The sequence below is a fragment of the Drosophila mojavensis genome, unplaced genomic scaffold (genome assembly GCF_018153725.1).
Source record: "Drosophila mojavensis isolate 15081-1352.22 unplaced genomic scaffold, ASM1815372v1 contig_16, whole genome shotgun sequence".
Lineage (NCBI taxonomy): Eukaryota > Metazoa > Arthropoda > Insecta > Diptera > Drosophilidae > Drosophila > Drosophila mojavensis.
In genome coordinates this window covers 1,926,806-1,944,014 of record NW_025318693.1, presented here as the reverse complement: position 1 = coordinate 1,944,014, position 17,209 = coordinate 1,926,806, and the positions used below count along the sequence as shown (strand labels likewise).

At 39.9% G+C, this 17,209-nt stretch overlaps 1 protein-coding gene across 1 annotated transcript; it reads left to right on the top strand.

Annotated features, from left to right (window-relative positions):
* The first annotated feature begins 297 nt into the window (after nt 1–297).
* On the top strand, nt 298–14,444 carry LOC6573719 (homeotic protein deformed). Its single transcript, XM_001999742.4, has 5 exons — nt 298–1,482; nt 2,740–2,831; nt 2,893–3,067; nt 12,061–12,452; nt 13,450–14,444. Exons 1-5 carry the CDS (start codon nt 711–713, stop codon nt 13,795–13,797), a joined length of 1,779 nt encoding a protein of 592 aa, XP_001999778.1. The 5' UTR covers nt 298–710; the 3' UTR covers nt 13,798–14,444.
* Nucleotides 14,445–17,209: the final 2,765 nt, after the last annotated feature.

Here is a 17,209-nt window from a genome sequence, read left to right as displayed (position 1 = left end):
TAGTTCTCACTGCGTGTGGGCTGTCCTTTGGCCACTATTGTTGTTGTTCGTGTTGAAACAAAAACAAAAACCAGTAAATCGAGTTTCGAAACTCGTCGACGTCATCGCTGCCTGTCAATGGCAATGGCGATTTGCACGCTGTGTTTCGGTAAGAGAGACAGAGAGAGAGGGAGAGAGAGAGAGTGAGCGAGCGATTAAATGAGGAGAGAGAAAGAGAGAGAGGCGAAAAGCAGTTAAAGCAAATGCGGACAAGGAAAACAGAAAACAGGTTCGCTCGCGCTCAGAGCGTTCGTTCGTATTCATAACAAAAGAACGGCTCGAATTGAACGGTTCGCTTTCGCACTCGTGAATCGGACGATTCGTTTTTTTTCGGTATTTTTGAATGTTTTCTGAACGCCGCTGTAAAATTGTTTGGAATTTTTATTATTTACGACGCCGCTTGGTTTCTACGTTTTTTACGCGCCGGTTGCGCGACTTTCGCGCTGTGTTCAATAAACAGAGCCCTCGCATTAAAGCAATGCTGGCCACACACCAAATATCGTGATCACACACAAATAAAAATAAATACAAAAATTGAAAAAGGGCAAAGAGTGCAACAGAAATTGAGTGCCAATAAGTGAATATTCAAGTGAAATATGAGCTCAACGACTAGCTGAGCTGAGTCTAGCCAGAGTTAAAGTTTTATCCACGATACAAACACAGAAACTACAATGAGCTCATTCCTAATGGGCTATCCACATGCGCCACATCATGTCCAGAGCCCCATGTCCATGGGCAATGGACTGGAACCGAAGTTCCCGCCGGTTGCCGATGACTATCATCACTACAATGGCCACTACTCCATGACCGCCTCGACGGGTCACATGGGTGGCGTTGGCGTCGGTGTTGGGGTCGGCGGTGGTGGTGGTGGTGGCGTCGGTGGTGGGGGCGTTGGGCTTGGTGGCGGCGGCCCTGGTATGTCTGGGCACCCGCACGCTACGCATCCGGCGGAAATGGTCAATGATTATATGGCCGCCGCAGCGCATCACCACAACCATAACCCGCTCCCGCACTCGCACCATCACAGCAACAGCGCGCTCTCTGGCCACCATCACCAGAACACGGGCTACACCACAAACTATGCCACAACGCCGCCCACGCATCATCCGCATTCGCATCCGCACCAGAGTCTGGGCTATTATGGCCACCATGCCGCGGCGGCGGCCGCTGCAGCCGTGCACCACGCACCCGAGTATATATCGGCCGGAGTGGTGCACTCTGAAGCCGGTTACGGGCCGCCGCCGTCGGTAAACGTGCCAAACAGCAACAGTGCTAACGGCTCGAATGGATACTACGGCGGCTACTATGGCACCACAAACGGCAGCGTGGGCAGCACCCACTCCCAAGGTCATTCGCCCCTCTCCTCTCAGATGATGGACCTGCCACTGCAATGCTCCTCAACGGAGCCACCAACGAACACCTCGCTGGGTCTGCAGGAACTAGGTGAGTCTATTTGTATTTAAATTTTTATTTCCCAAAGAATTTCATCTAGAATAAATGAAAAAGCTATTCTTCATATAAAAGACAACCTACTGAAAACTTGAATATGCTTTATTTAATTCATTAGTTCATTTTTAAACAACCACATATATAATATTGCTTATGTTTTATAATTTATATATATTAAAATATACAATATACAAAATTATTGAAGCTTCACAATTATATTATTATTTTGGTGTTACTGACTCAAAAAAATATTTGCATATTTGTCTGAACAATTTAGATCATTAAACTAGTATAAATTGAAGTTTTTTCATAGATGAATAAGCTATCTTTCTTAGATTTAAATCAATTTTTAACAACAGCTAGAACTTCCGGAGAAAAATGATATATAGAGCACTTATTTATATACAAAGATCAAAGGCATATAGATATTTAAATATTAAACAAAATAAATATAAGCAATGGATTGAGGGTGTACAAATAGAAACAGCTCATGACATAATATGTATATATATTTATATATATATATATATAATTTTAAACGAGTTCACATTTATATATATATATATATATATATATATATATATATATATATATATATATATATATATATATATATATATATATATATATATATATATATATATATATATATAAATATATATATATAAATGTATATATATATACAATATACATATATATATATATATTGTATATATATATACATTTATATGTATATATATATTATACTACAATATATATATTATACTGCGGCAATTCTATAAACAAATAATCTAGAGCTTCAAAAATATCATTAAGTTAATTTACTATTTTATCCAATATTTTTGATTTAAATTATCTTTTAACATATTTAGTTTAATGAACCAAATAGAAAATTGTAGCCACACAGCGACAATCAGTGTATGATTCCATATTTAAAATCAAATTTGGCTACAAGTCTGCAAATATCACAGAGATTTCAATTCTATACATTCCACACATTTCTTAAAACATCTTGCCAAGTTATATGTTATATCTATTTATAATAATAATAATTTATAATAGCAAAATTCTCAAATATATTTGTACTATGTGCTAGAAATTATAAACTTTTGAATTGAAATCAGAATCTTTATTTTCAACATCAGTTTTCTTTAAAAATAGATTGTTTAGTTTTTAAGACCAGTTTCCAGTACTCTAATTCTGTTTAAACAATGAGTTCGATGTTCAATAATTTCCAAACTCTGCCAACAGGTTTAAAGCTAGAGAAGCGACTTGAAGAAGCCGCGCCCACTGGTCAGCAACTGCAGGAAGTGCTACACTGTGATGATATGGGATCGGAAAATGTAATTGAAAACGGAAATAGTTTAACCAAGTGAATAGACTAATGTGCTTTGATTTGTGCAGGATATGTCGGAAGAGGATCGCCTGATGCTTGATCGATCCCCAGACGAGTTGGCGTCCAACGACAACGATGATGATCTGGGTGATTCAGACAGCGAAGACGATCTGATGGCGGAGACAACCGACGGGGAGCGCATCATTTACCCCTGGATGAAGAAGATTCACGTAGCGGGCGTTGGTAAGTCGAGCTCCCACCATCACAATCCCAATCCCAATGCCTAAAGATGCACCCATCACAGACAACGTGCCCCATTTTCGTATGCTAATTAAATTACTTAGCTGCCAACACCCACATGATCCACTGACAGACTTTGTAATGCTCGAATGCTCGACTTTGGCAAAATTAAAATGAAAACTAAAAGACCCCAAAAACGAAAAAAAAACCAACTCTGTGCGCTCATTAATCAAAATCAAGAATGGCGCGCCTTCTGCTGAGGGCAAAAATGTATATGGCGAGTGACATATTCATACTATAGCATTCATAATATACTATATACGTACATATGTATCTATGTTTCTGTATGCAACTGCCAGTCGACTAAATAAGGCTTTAGTCTTTGGTGCTCTTTCAACACTTGAAGAGTCTTTAAGTGGATTCGTCAATGTTTTCTTGTATGGGTAACAATTGGGCGGATGAAATGAGTTTTTGCCTAGCTGAAAACTGATTTAAGACTTAATTAGTGCACAGCAAAAGCATCTGTATATGAAATGAAAATTTTCTGATTCAATTTAAAAACTTTTAATAATAATGAAGTGATTCCTCGAATCATCTTTTATTATTTTTAACGAACTTTTAATTTATTATTAAATATTTTTGCAGAAGTGATTCTTTGACCAAAAAATATAATTTGTTGAAAACGTTAGTATTGATAGCTGAATCATGAGCGGCCCGCAAATGATGAAGTTGAAAAGAGTAGAGTTTTTATAGTGAAAATCTTAAAGACAATCTCGAAAATTTACCGTACTCAGAATAATGAAGTTTACATATATCAGAATTGTATATAAGTATTATGCAAAGCAGAAGTCTCGAGAACATTTTAAGCTGCAATAGATTCAGTCAAATCGTTTTTAACCAAATTTCCCTGTAGCCATTTTGGTTTTAGACGGTTTCTTACAGCCAAATTAATTAGCAATTCACTTTCACACAAATCGCAGAAATCTACAATTAAAACGGTCTTTTATTATTACTTATTAATTTAAACATTATGAAATATCTTTGAGTGTAAACAATAAGGTATTAAAAGTAATTCTGAATTTCTTCTTGTTAGAACAATACATATTCACGAAATGAACTTTAAATGGTTTGAATGATAATGATTTGCACCATTACTCCGCTTACTCTTTTTTTTTTTTTTTTTTTTTTTTGTTATAAATACTTAAACTTTCACTCATTTGCTTTTAAAACATAATCATAATTCCGATTGAGGCAAACGTTTTAAGAACTCATAAGTGCTAGCCCGTTTCCAATATATATTGGAGACCTTGTGCATAGGCTTCACTGTACCATGTATGAAGATAAATATCCAATACATACAAATACCTACAATTTTTCTACCACACACATAACATTCATACCGACTTTTATTCTAATTACATATTTCAAAGCCCGTTCGATATCGTTTCTTAAATTTTCACACACCAAACAACGATTCGAATGTGGGCTGCAGAAACAGGTTTCCATTCACTGATCGATGAACGAATGAACTTGGCTACCAACATCCATATGGCAATACGCACACATAGAGAGAAACACATACATATACATACATGTTAATACATGCCTGTGTGTGTGTATATTTCTGTATGTGTGCGGTCGAATTCGAATGTCAGCTTCGATAGATAATTACCATTAATTGTCGCGCCGGTACATTAACGCGCCTAAAACCAAATTCATTGAGCCATGTGTTGAGTTCCATTATCAAAGCGCGTCGCAACGTTTGTCAGCGCTTATTGTTTTAATTCTTCTAGAGGAAATTGGCTACCGCATATCGAACTGTATTGGGCCCTGGGGCAATACCAGTCGAACAGCTGACAATTGGCTGACAGGCTCAGGTGGCGACTGCATAAACACAATCATAATCATCAACGTAATCATCATGCAGGTCGTGTTCGGGCCGGGCTCTCGGCCTCAGCTGATGGATGACTTTTTAATTAGTATTATACTTGCTTAGTTGAAGCGACTATGCAGCTAGGCAGAGAGCTAGGCGCTGCACTCCAATTAAACACAACCTTGACCCTAATGGGCAATTATAACATTAGGTTTCGCCACGCGCTTCAAAACTCACTCCCGAGACAATCTCGACACCGACTCAACTCGACTCGAGGGGATTAGCTATGCTGATGAGCATCAAATCGAAGTAGTTCGGCAGGCAGGCAGACAGACAGTCAAACGAACGGACGGTCGGACGGACGCTTGAGAGATCGCTCAGGGGCAAACGTAAAACTCCGACTGAGTGACGGATGGTCCGTGTCATTTGATGTTAATGTTGTGACATTTATCATGAGCGCACGACTACGACAACAAGACGAAACTTGATTATCGCCAGTGCATCATCTCTCGTTATGCGGAATGTGGCTGTCCCCAGCCCCAGCCCCAGTCGCAGTCGTAGTGGCAGTCGCAGTACCAGGTTCTCAGGCAACAGTACCAATCCGTTTGCCTGTTGAGCTGCTGCTCCGCTGTTGCTGCTGCTGTTGTTGTTGTTGTTGTTCTCAGCTCTTTTACAAATGACTTACACTCGGTTAGCGCTTGCCTAGACCCAAAATACATACATATAGCTACACGGCTTGGCGTGCGTATCAGGTGGCGTGTGGTCCGAGAACTGCGCCCATCCAATTTGTTTAATACGCCTTTCGACTACAACAACAACAACAAATACAGCCATAGGCACAATAATAGTAACAGCTAGAAGCAGCACTATAATTTGCGAAAGTTTAAGTATTTAAGAAAACATTTGACATTCCTACACTTTGCTTAATAGTTGCAAAGTGTTGACAATTTTTCTGAAGGTGTAGAAAACATTCATGTTAAATTATAGCATGAGGCTATAATAAATGATTAAGAAACTGCTTATAATTATTCCTAGTATATACAATATATAATTCGTAGTAGATAATAATCTTTCTTAATTTTCTGCTAATTAATATTGTCAATAAGTTGATGAATTTAAGTATTTATTATTATTTTATTATAGCTATTATTTTTCTCAATATTAGATAAATATTATATTAATACAATTATATTATTTTTAGTATAAATTTTAGTATTTTACTAAACATATTTTACCTTCGCATTATTCGAGAATCGCTTGAACTGCATAATAAATTATGCTAATCAAATGAATGCACTTGTGCACTCATAAAAGCACTCACTTATATCTATGAGCATAAGTAGCATGAATATGCGCTGCACATTGATTTTATGCACGAGAGCTCAGCTAATACGTCGAGTACTAAGATGATCGCCGCCTTCACGTTCCACACAAAAACATTCAATAACAGCAGCAAGCTAGTATTCAAGCACACACACACACACACACATATAGATAGTCGCTCTCGCATTCGCACTAGTATTCATATTTATGCTCATAGTAAAACAAGCACACTGGAAACGTGGCCAGCCTTGTAACTGAATTTCAATGGCAAGTCCACGATTAAGTTTCCAATATGCCGCAGAGGCCAGACCAGGCTCACGGCTCACTGCTGGCAGTCACAGTTACCCGATGACTTGCGAAAAACCTCATCAGCATCTCTCACCTCCGTTGAGGCGGCGAAAAAAAGTGCAAGCCCATACCCAGACCCAGACCCAGACCCAGACTCAGACTCAGATTCAGACTCGAGCCGAGATGCTGTAAACTCAATTCAGCACTGAAACTGAGCAGCCTTTGCGAAATGCTACCCAGAGGCCAGACCAGACCAGGCCAGACCAGTCCCCCAGCGCGGCGGCCCAAGCCCAGGGCATGACAATGATGAAAATGACGCAGTAAAAATTAAGAAGTTCGCCTTTTATGACAGATGAGGCACGAACAGCTGAAGCTGCCTCGCCATCTGGATCTGCACAGCGTATGGGCATACGTATGTATTCCTTCCAATCTGTGACTGTATCAATATCTGTATGTGTATCTACACATGTCCAATTTCTGTTTGTATCTGCTCGAGAACAAAGCGTAATTAGCGTCCCAATGCAAAAGCAACAAAAATCACAAAAATGTGAATGAAGCCGCGCATTGGCAGAGTATTCGCAGTTGGCTCCCAACCCAACTCCCTGCGGCTTGCGCTCAATTTGCGCCAATAAAACTCTAGAGCTCGCAACTTGCGTGGAATTATATTGAAATTGGCATTAATTAGCGATGCTTTTATTGGTCCGACTCGCCAGACCAGAATAATTCCATTCTGCAGCAGTCAAACGTTTGTTTTTTTTTTTTTTCTCTGAGTTTTATGTTTCTCTTCTTTTTTTCTCGAAACGTTTCTTCAAGGTCGCGTCTATTGTTAAAGTCTTTAAAGTCGTGAGCTTCTTAACTTGTTACTGTTTGTCTTTCGGCTTTTGGTCAGAGTATTGTTGTTTTTTCCCCCCTTTTTTTTCATCTTTGGTTTATTTGCAACACCAAAAATATCTTTTAAAATGGATTTAAGACAAGTGCTAGATTCAGTTTCTTTGAAAAGCCCGTTTTTTGCTCATTAGCTTCGCTTCTGGTTGTGCCTCCATGGAAAGTGAAAATCAATTGTGAACGCGTTGCGATTGTTGTTGCTCAGCGCGGCAGATTGAATGGAAATATCACACAAAACAAAACAATAACAATTGCCATAGTGAACTGTAGAGTCGCTTCTAAAGGCCAGCTATTTACTATTTAATAACTTGGTCAACTAAACAGAATATATATTCTAATTTATATTATATTTAATAAATATTTCATTTTTTTATATTCATTAAAGTATTCTATGACTATAAGACAATTTCTATTTATATTAATAAAAAAATTTTTTTAATCTCAAAAATCCTTAATATTTGCTAAAGTTAATTCAGTAAAATTTCCTTTCATTAAAGTCGTTTATATTAATATATTAATATAATATAATATAATATATACCATAATAAAAGTATTTTTTACAATTGCTTCAAAATGTAAAAAATCTATGCAATAAATTGCTTAAAAAATACAACAAAATAGAAATATCTGGACAATAATAAATATATAGACATAATAATATTTCTATAATATTTAAATATTTAACATTTAATATGATGTCTAAAAATATTCAATTTATTACTAAATTCAATTTATTAGAGAAATTTAAGCTGTTTTATATTCTCCTGGTATTCTCTTCACAACTTGTTTAAAAATTTAAAATTTTAGTATCGCATTGCTGGCTTATTAATGAACAACTTTTGTTTCGGTTGACATCAATCATTTTGGTGTCTTCCCTGCAATTTGTTGCTGTTGTCGTTGTTGTTGTTGTTTGGCAGTCGCGATTGATTGAGTGCCTTCTAGCATTCGGATTCATTTCGAAGTCTCGCAATTAACATATTGTCTTTAGTCTATTTTTGGAGTGCAGTAAAAAACATAATGTATTAAATGAACAATTCGAGTTGTGTTGCATTCTCCCAGCCACAAGTTCAATTGCTTTGGGTGCTTCACTTTGTATCTATATGGCATATACATCTGTGTGTGTGTGCAATTGTTTTGTAAGTACATGAGATTTGTGTTACGCATTAGTGTGTATGTGTATGTGTGTGTGCGTGTGTGTGTAAGTAGCATGAGCTCATGTTTATTTTTATTTGCCTGCCACAAATTGCAAGTCACTTGACAAGCTGCTGATGCAGCTCCCGCTGTTGTTGAAATGCTGATGTTGACTTGCCTTTTTCCATGAGCTCATGAAGCACACACACCAATACAATATAAAAACCTTACCCACACACCAGCTGCCGACAACATCAATATTCAACTTTAAGAGAAAAAAATCCAAACCTGAAACAGAACTTAGCTTAGAATTTAACTGAATGCTGGTCAACGTGTCGTATGCGCAATTTGAGATTTGCACCCGCCTGCAGCTGTGCATTTATTAGGGCGGCACTGAGCATAGAAAAATGTAATTTGTTAAAGCCCGTGCTCAATAAGAGTTTTCTTATAGTTTCTAATAAATATATAGCGCCGTCTGAGATGAGATTTTTGGGTCTGAGAAACGGGTTTGGCACTCGCTTTGATGAATGAGCAGCCGAATCAAAGTTGACAGACGTAAAAATTATTTTGTGCTTGGCACGAGTCAAATTTCTCGATCGCAGGTCGTGGCCCGGCCACATTTCCAAAATATTTACACACTCTCGCCGCACTGGGGCAATTAATCAACTACTAGGGAGCAGTTGGCCGCAGCTACGCGAGGACTGCGCATGAATGAAAGTGGAGCTAAAGCCCGGAAGTCGTCGGATGACCGCACCTCAAAGGCAGCGATCAGTTTAGTGGATTAAGCCGATATGGAGCAGATCGCTGGGCGGGGTCGAGCCAGCGCTGGCTCTGTGGCTGAGACACAATTGTAGCCGCCACCGACACAGCAGATTATGATTATTAAGTAACGTCTGACATAGTTTTCAGCCTCGATATGTTCTCTTTATTCATATTTATTTCTTTAATTTTTTTTTTTTTGTGTATGGAACTAACATCCCGTGTCTGTGTATGAATGAAACTGTAGAGTCACAAATGCATGATAAATCATGCGATGGGACAAACATGCCGACAGCCGTGCATGAGCCAGGGCCAATTATAACCTTCACATGAGTGACACGGAGAGAGGAGATAGTAAAAGAGAGAGAGAGAAAGAGTGAGAGAGATAGAGAGAGTTAACCTACCTACGCACTAATATGCTTAGGCAATGCCGCCAATTCCCCAGAGAGCGCCAATTTTCCAAAAAAAAAAAAAAAAAAAAAAACATTTAGAAACATGCAGCTCGCTCTTTAGCAGTTTCACGCTATGTTCCTGCAGTGCCCCGTTTGCTCCGCTCCTCCTGCTTGGCCGCTTGTGCAATCTTGATTTCCTTGGCCTTGTATGATTTGGCGTTTTCATAAATTGGCTGCCAGGCAATTGCAATTGGCACTCTTTTCGCTGCAATGACTCGACGCTTTTGCGGCCGGCGAGACTTTGACTCGAGCTTGGAACTCACCCGGCCGCAACTCGAAGGCCGCTTCCTGGACTCTCCGCGCTCTCTCACACCTCCTCCTCTCTCACCCCCGCCACCCCCACCATACTTGGCCAGTTCGTTGAAATGTTGAAATGAAATGATACGCACTTATTAAAAACGAATTAACGCAGCATGCTGCCAACGCCGACGTCGACGTCTACGCCTACGCCGACGCAGCAGCTGACGTTGCGTTGTTTTGCGGCCATTGCCTTGGCTGGTTTCGTTTTCATTGTTCTTCTTCCTTGTCTCCTTGTCCGTTCGCGCTGCCTCTGTCCTTTGGGCTTTGTAATTGATATTGTTTAATTTTTATGTTTTTGTTGAGGTATTGTGCGCTGTTGTTATTGTTATTGCTTTTTTTATAACTTTATCAAATCAATAGCTCATTTATGAATTTGTGTGAAGTCTGTAAAGAAGCCTTGACGAATCGTAAAGGAATTCTGAAAGAATTTGTGATTATGATTGGTAAGGAGGGAGCCATAGTGAAGCAGTAATATTTTATTTGACAAGAATTGAAATTCAAATGCGATTATAATTGTTTTTGAATATATTAGCATAATATTCGTCTGTTTAATTTAATGGGATTTTGTGATTTAGATTTATTTTTAGAAAAATTGTAAGGATGTTGTTAAGAAATATATTTATTACTTTAAAAGCCGTAAATAATATTTTAATATTGTCTTAGACGAATAAGGATTAGAACCAAATTTCAGTTTAGCTTCTGCTTAAAAGATTTTGGATATCAAATAGATAATGTTTGTTAGAGTGATATTGATTTATTGATTTGAAACAACAAATTTCGGATCATTGCCAAGACTTATTAAGAAATCTATTATAATTATGTTCTAGAAGCTTGAACTAAAAATAGATGTTGTTGAAAAAGAAATGTGATTAACCTTTTTAATACAAGAACAGTAATAGAGAAGTCTATTCTTATAAAAGTACTCACAAAGCTTGTCAACAGCTCTTTAAGGGCAAGCTTTTTAGCACAGTCTCGAGAGATGGTGGGGAGAGAAGGGGAGCGAAACCCTTGCCCGTCCGTCCCATTTCATTTCCCCCTGCAGCTGTCAGCAGCCAACAGTGCACGACATCATTAATCTAGCGACTGAGAAACGGCAGCGCAGCAGCAGTTGGGATTGAAATATTTATATCAAATCGAAAGCTGTCTGTCACAGTGCAATGAAATTTTTATAAATTACAACTTGATGTGCGCCGGATATGATTGGTCAAGGCAGGACTCAGCAGCAGGGCAGCCATAGCGATAGAAACATCAACTCCCAGCCCCAAGCCCCAAACTTCTCGATGGTATTGCAAACTGGCCAAATTGAAATTGATGGAGCGAATATAAATTTGATGGGCTGTCCGTTGGCTCTGTTTGATGGAATCGTAGGCCCGAAACGAATCGAGTGCGGCGGGGCAGCAGGTGTAGCGCATAAAAAACGGAACAGGAAAAGGATAAAGCGAGGGCAGCTGCGGCGAGAAATGTTGTTTTAGCGCTCGAGGAAAAACTAAATGCGAACGTTGCGCGCTGTTGTCCTTTTTCCCGAGTAGCGGCCGCGCCGTTCGATAGGCGGACAGCCGGACAGACGGACTGGCAGTTGTTTTACTTGATTTTGATTAATTATCCTGGACTGGCGCTGTGCGAGTGCAGCTCTTTCATCTACCCGCTGTCACTGCCGCTGCTGCTGCCGCTGCATCTTCTTCTTCGTCAACATCTACAACATCTACCCTTCGCGTCTCAAGGTGTTGTCAAAAGTTTTTGGCGCGCTTTTTGGGGTTGTCAACTTATCTGGCGAGATTTATTGAGCCGCCCGCTTGCTGCTTATTATGAAACTAAATTTGAAGTGTATTAATTGTGGCACGTTGCGACTTAATCGGCATGCCACTGCCCTTCAGTTGCTGCCCCAGCCCCACTCCCCTGTTACTGCGACTGCCCCTCCTCTAATTCTCAATCATTAATTATGCATCTCTTCATGCTCTCGCGCACTCTTTTCTTATGTTTTGCAGCGAATGGCTCATATCAGCCAGGCATGGAGCCGAAACGCCAACGCACCGCCTACACACGCCACCAGATACTCGAGCTGGAGAAGGAGTTCCATTACAATCGCTACCTGACCCGACGGCGGCGCATCGAAATTGCGCACACGCTGGTGCTGTCGGAGCGCCAGATCAAGATCTGGTTCCAGAACCGCCGCATGAAGTGGAAAAAGGACAACAAGCTGCCCAACACCAAGAATGTGCGCAAGAAAACGGTCGATGCCAATGGCAATCCAACACCGGTAGCCAAGAAGCCCACAAAGCGCGGCACTGCCAAGAAGCAGGCCCAGCAGCAACAGCAACAGCAACAACAACAGCAACAGCAACCCCTACAACAACAACAAACGCCGGTGATGAATGAGGTGAGTTGAATGCGCTGCATAACAATCAGCGGCGTAGGCACTTAAGGCACGAATGACACCAGCTGAAACTTGCATTTGCAAAATGAGATTAATCCACAAGGAAAATTGTGAAATTGAAGCTTTTAAAAATTACAGTATGGTTGATTTAAGCCTATCAATATGGAGGTAATTCGAGAAAATGACAGCGAGGGAGTTAAAGAGAGAGAGGAAATATATAGAGGGAAAGAGCGAGAGACAGAGATAGAGAGACAGATAGATTTAGAGAGCAAAAGAAAGGGTGTAAGAGCGAATGCGAGAGGGAGAGAGCGAAAGAGAGAGAGAGAGGTAGAAAGAGAACCCAAAAAAACACAGAGCGATAGACAGAGAGAGAGAGGGAGACAAAGAGGGAGAAAAAAATATGAGATGGATAGAGATGGAGAAAGAAGTCTGGAGATATTATATCAAATATGTAAACAATAGAAAGCTTTATTAGAATTAAATTACTCTCAATCCACCCACTTCATAGAACTACGGACAGCTTCAGCTTCTAAGGATTTTATATTCCAGCTTTCAAATACTATACTATCAGTACATCCGCTTCAAAAGACTTGTGAATTCAGATTTTACTCAACAAATATCCCAAGATTCATAAAATTTAGTAACCTGGACAGACGCCAGTTATCTTAGGGGAAAATAGATGTTTATTGGATATGTTATGTGTTATGTTATATGTTATATGCCATTCTATCAGCGTTTTAGCATATATTAAAGAACCAATATGGCAAAAATACAAGTTTATTCTACTTTTGGATTGGAATATCGTGGAAAGAGAGAGTTAGTTAATGGAGAGGGGTTCCAGCTCAGCGGCTCTGATGCAGCACGTAAAAACGCTTCGCTAAACCGCAGTTGCTTGAGTCTGCGTGAATGTCCTATTTAGGCATTGTAAACTAATAAACAACTATGATTATAAACTATTCTTTTTATTTATCCCCATTACTTCTCTTTCATTTAATTATAGTGCTTACGCTCCGATAGTCTTGAGAGCATTGGAGATGTCAGTTCTTCGCTGGGCAATACGCCGTATATACCCGCTGCCACGGACTCGGCGAATCTGACGTCCTGCGGCAATGGCAACGGCAATGGCAATGGCTATGTTGGATCTCAGCAGCATCAAGTGCATCTCAACAGCAATAACAACAACAATAACAACAACAACAATAACAATAACAGCAGCAACCTCAACAACAACAACAATCAAATGCATGCGGGTCTGCACAGCCACCATCAACAGCAACAACAGCAATCCGATCTCATGAACAATCTGCAGCAGCACATCAAACAGGATTACGATCTGACGGCGCTTTAGGAGATCCTTGGTGCGCCCACAGCTCAGCTAGTACATTGAGTGCTTTAGTTTAAATCCTTTAGTTAGCCCTGCAATACTTTCTGGCACCAAGTTCTTTAACTTTTAAGTCGTAATCATCTTGCAATCCCCCATTTTTGTACACCCGTCGAGTCATCGACCGGGAAAATTCGGAGTATACAGTGAAAGAAAAAGTATATCTAGTTAGTTAGTTAAGCACCAAACCAACGACCACTGGGCCACAGCTTTGGCGCTACCCAATCCTAGCCGACCTTGGCAGGAATACCCCCTGTAAATTAGCGGTACTTAATTAGAGGTACATTTTGTATAAAGCATAGCAAATTAATTCTAAGCGAAAGCCCAATTTGTCATAGTTGTAAGAGGAAAGAAATATATGAGTAAATGTATAATTATCATTATTATTATTATAATTATTATTATTACTATTATTATTATTATTATTGTATCCAACTAGTTGCATCTGTTGTGCGTAGATATTAATATAAGTTCGAACGTATATTTTATGGATACAACCAAGAAACAAACAGACAGACAGACAGAGAAACAAACATGCATACGTATATAAATATACCTAGACAATATGAAAACCAAATAAACCGAACAAATTTTACTTGGAATTTACAAATGTATGTTTGTGTGTGTTCTTTTTTTTCAGTGTAAGACTACAGATTATTTTAAAATATTTTTTTAAATTAGTCATTGAAGTCAGAGTCTCCTAAATCCTTAATGTATACATATGTATTTTTATTTATTTCTTTTTAAATTAGTTATACATAAATTAAGTTTCTAGATAATTTCAATGACTACAGTAGAATCCGGTTATAACGACGGTACCTTGAGCGAAGACGCTATAACCATATAGCCATATTGCTCATATAAGTTTGTCTGGGGCCCAAAATTTTCGTGCAATAACCGTACGGACACCTTAAGCGGAGTCGTTATAACTAGATTCTACTGTATTTATTAAGTTTTGCATAACAAATTGAATATAGATTTTCAAAAACTTTGTGTAGACATCAAACAGGAAGTTCTGTTGAAGCGTGGAGCGAGCTTTAAAGACTTACAGCAGAGGATGCTCGCTGAACATTTGAGCTTAACGCTGATTCATCGTTCATTGTCATCTAATTAGGACAAATTTAAACATCACGGAATCGCGCTGCTGGGCATGGGCGCTGCCACACGGACAGACATCCTGTTGGCGGCCTTTGTTGCGCTGCCCAGGAGAATTCAACAAGCCTTTGTTGCCCATCAGCGTCGCTCATGTGGAATGGCAGAGGGGTTCAAACTGTGCTGTGGGTAGTGGGGAGTGGGGAGTGGCGAGACTTAAGGCTGGGGAATTGGGGCTCAGACTCAATGAGGCACGAGATGCGCTGGCAGCGATAGTTGGCAAATGCTAACAAGAGTTCTTAATTAAACATCGATTCGCAATGATTGATCACAGCCCATTGGCACCTGTTGGCTTCTGGAAATATGTTAAACAAGGCATCATCTTTCAAAGTGGCAGCAGAGCAAACTCAGCCTGGCTGCCTGCCTACCTAAGAGAGCTGGAGCGAGATCGAGAGTGTCAAAAACTGGTCTTGGCCAGCGCTGCGTCTGCGTCATATGCAACTTCCTTGAAAACGGAGCTGGGCTCCTATTGCAAATTGTCGGTGCTCAGTGAGGCAGACATCGCGTTGACAGTGTGCCCACAAAGCCAAAAGGTAAACAGCACACATGTGACAAGCTGGACCCAAGTTCGAGTGCGAGTCCCAGTCTTAGCCTGGCCAGCAGCTCGCCACAATCAATCTCCCTCGCCTGACAGTGGATTGTCTTGCAGGAACATGGAAACACTCTTAGCGCTTAATTTATCATTGCAAAATGATCTACGCGCATTCAGCTCTTAGCCAACAGCTCCAGCCCGAGCTCGAGAGTCCAGTCCTGCCCCGCATTGCCCGGGGCAGGGGCGCAACTGAACTGAACTGAAAACTGTGCGCACTCGCCGAACGCGATAAAAAAAGGATTAAGACCTACTTACGGCGACGGCAACTGCGACTGCCGACCGGAACGGGGAGCGAAAGAGGGTCGAAATTAGCAGCTCGAAATGATTACGAGTGCAGCAGCACGTGTTAAGGAAGCAACGCGACCCTAGAGACGGGCAAACTGTCACGAAGCTCCCCTTACCCTAATTAGCGGCAACGGTAGCCCCGCTTGTCACTACCTTTCGACTGCGCCGGCCACTGCAGTGAGCAGGAGCCACCCTGAACCAGTATCGAGTTGATCTTCAAATCATGTAGATCGTGTGTTATAACATTACTTGTAAGATAGCATGGAACAAATTAATAAAAAGAAAAAAATAATAATAAAATATCCAAATAATGTTACTAATTCCTTTTAACTAATTAATTAAGTAAGTAATTTTATTTCAAAAACAAAAGCTTATAGTACTAATTTGTAAAATTTTATTGAAATGAATTGTTGAAATCGAATAAAAAATTAAAAAAAAAAAAACAAAATCAAACTACAATTGACTATTAATTTCTTGATATTTCTCATTATCATAGATAGAGCATATTGACCTTATATACGTTCTTAGCACAAGTAAGCATCTAAGACATTTCTTCGACAGATAGATAGATAGAGTTTTGATTCATAATTTTAGTAATTTAAATTTAGTATACGATGCACAAAAGGAAAAGATTAATTCTATTAAGTTAAAATCCATTTTAAATAAAACAATAAACAAAAAAATATTAATGAAAGTATAACTCTACATAATGTACTCTATCAAGGTAATCCTTTTATCATTAATTAATTCCGTTGAGTATTCAGAATTGCATTTGTTTTATCACGTGAAATGAATGCGAATAAAAAACCTTAAGTTGTATGCAGCAAACCCTTGTTTAGTGGAATTCCCTAGCAAAATGATTCTTTACAAAACATTCTTCAAAAATTCTATTCTATTCATCATTTTGAAATTGACTTTTGACTCTGTGATTTAGCCGACTGAGACGCAGACCGTAACCGCCCTATTTGAAGTCGGCGTTTTGGGCATGCCTAAAGGCCGTGCTTTAATCCCGTCTCATCCTCTTTCATCCCGGCTAATCCCAACAGAAGTCACCGGACATGGCGCGGCCCACGGAGCTGCAGTCAACCCTTTTGTCCGGCGAGAAACAAAGAAAACAATTAACCCGTCTACTGTTGCTAATTTCAGAGGTGCCTCAGGTTGACTTTACTGGACGGCACTTTGCATATGCGGCAGAGGCACAGCGAAACGCCCCCGACACGCCCACGCGCCCGACTCTGCGGCGATGGCGGCACCAGCAAAGGTTGTGCACCCAAAGGGCTTCAGCTGAAGTCGCAGTCGAGCTGCCAGGATTGCCGCACGCTGAGCGCCGCACGCCGTCCATTTCCCTAC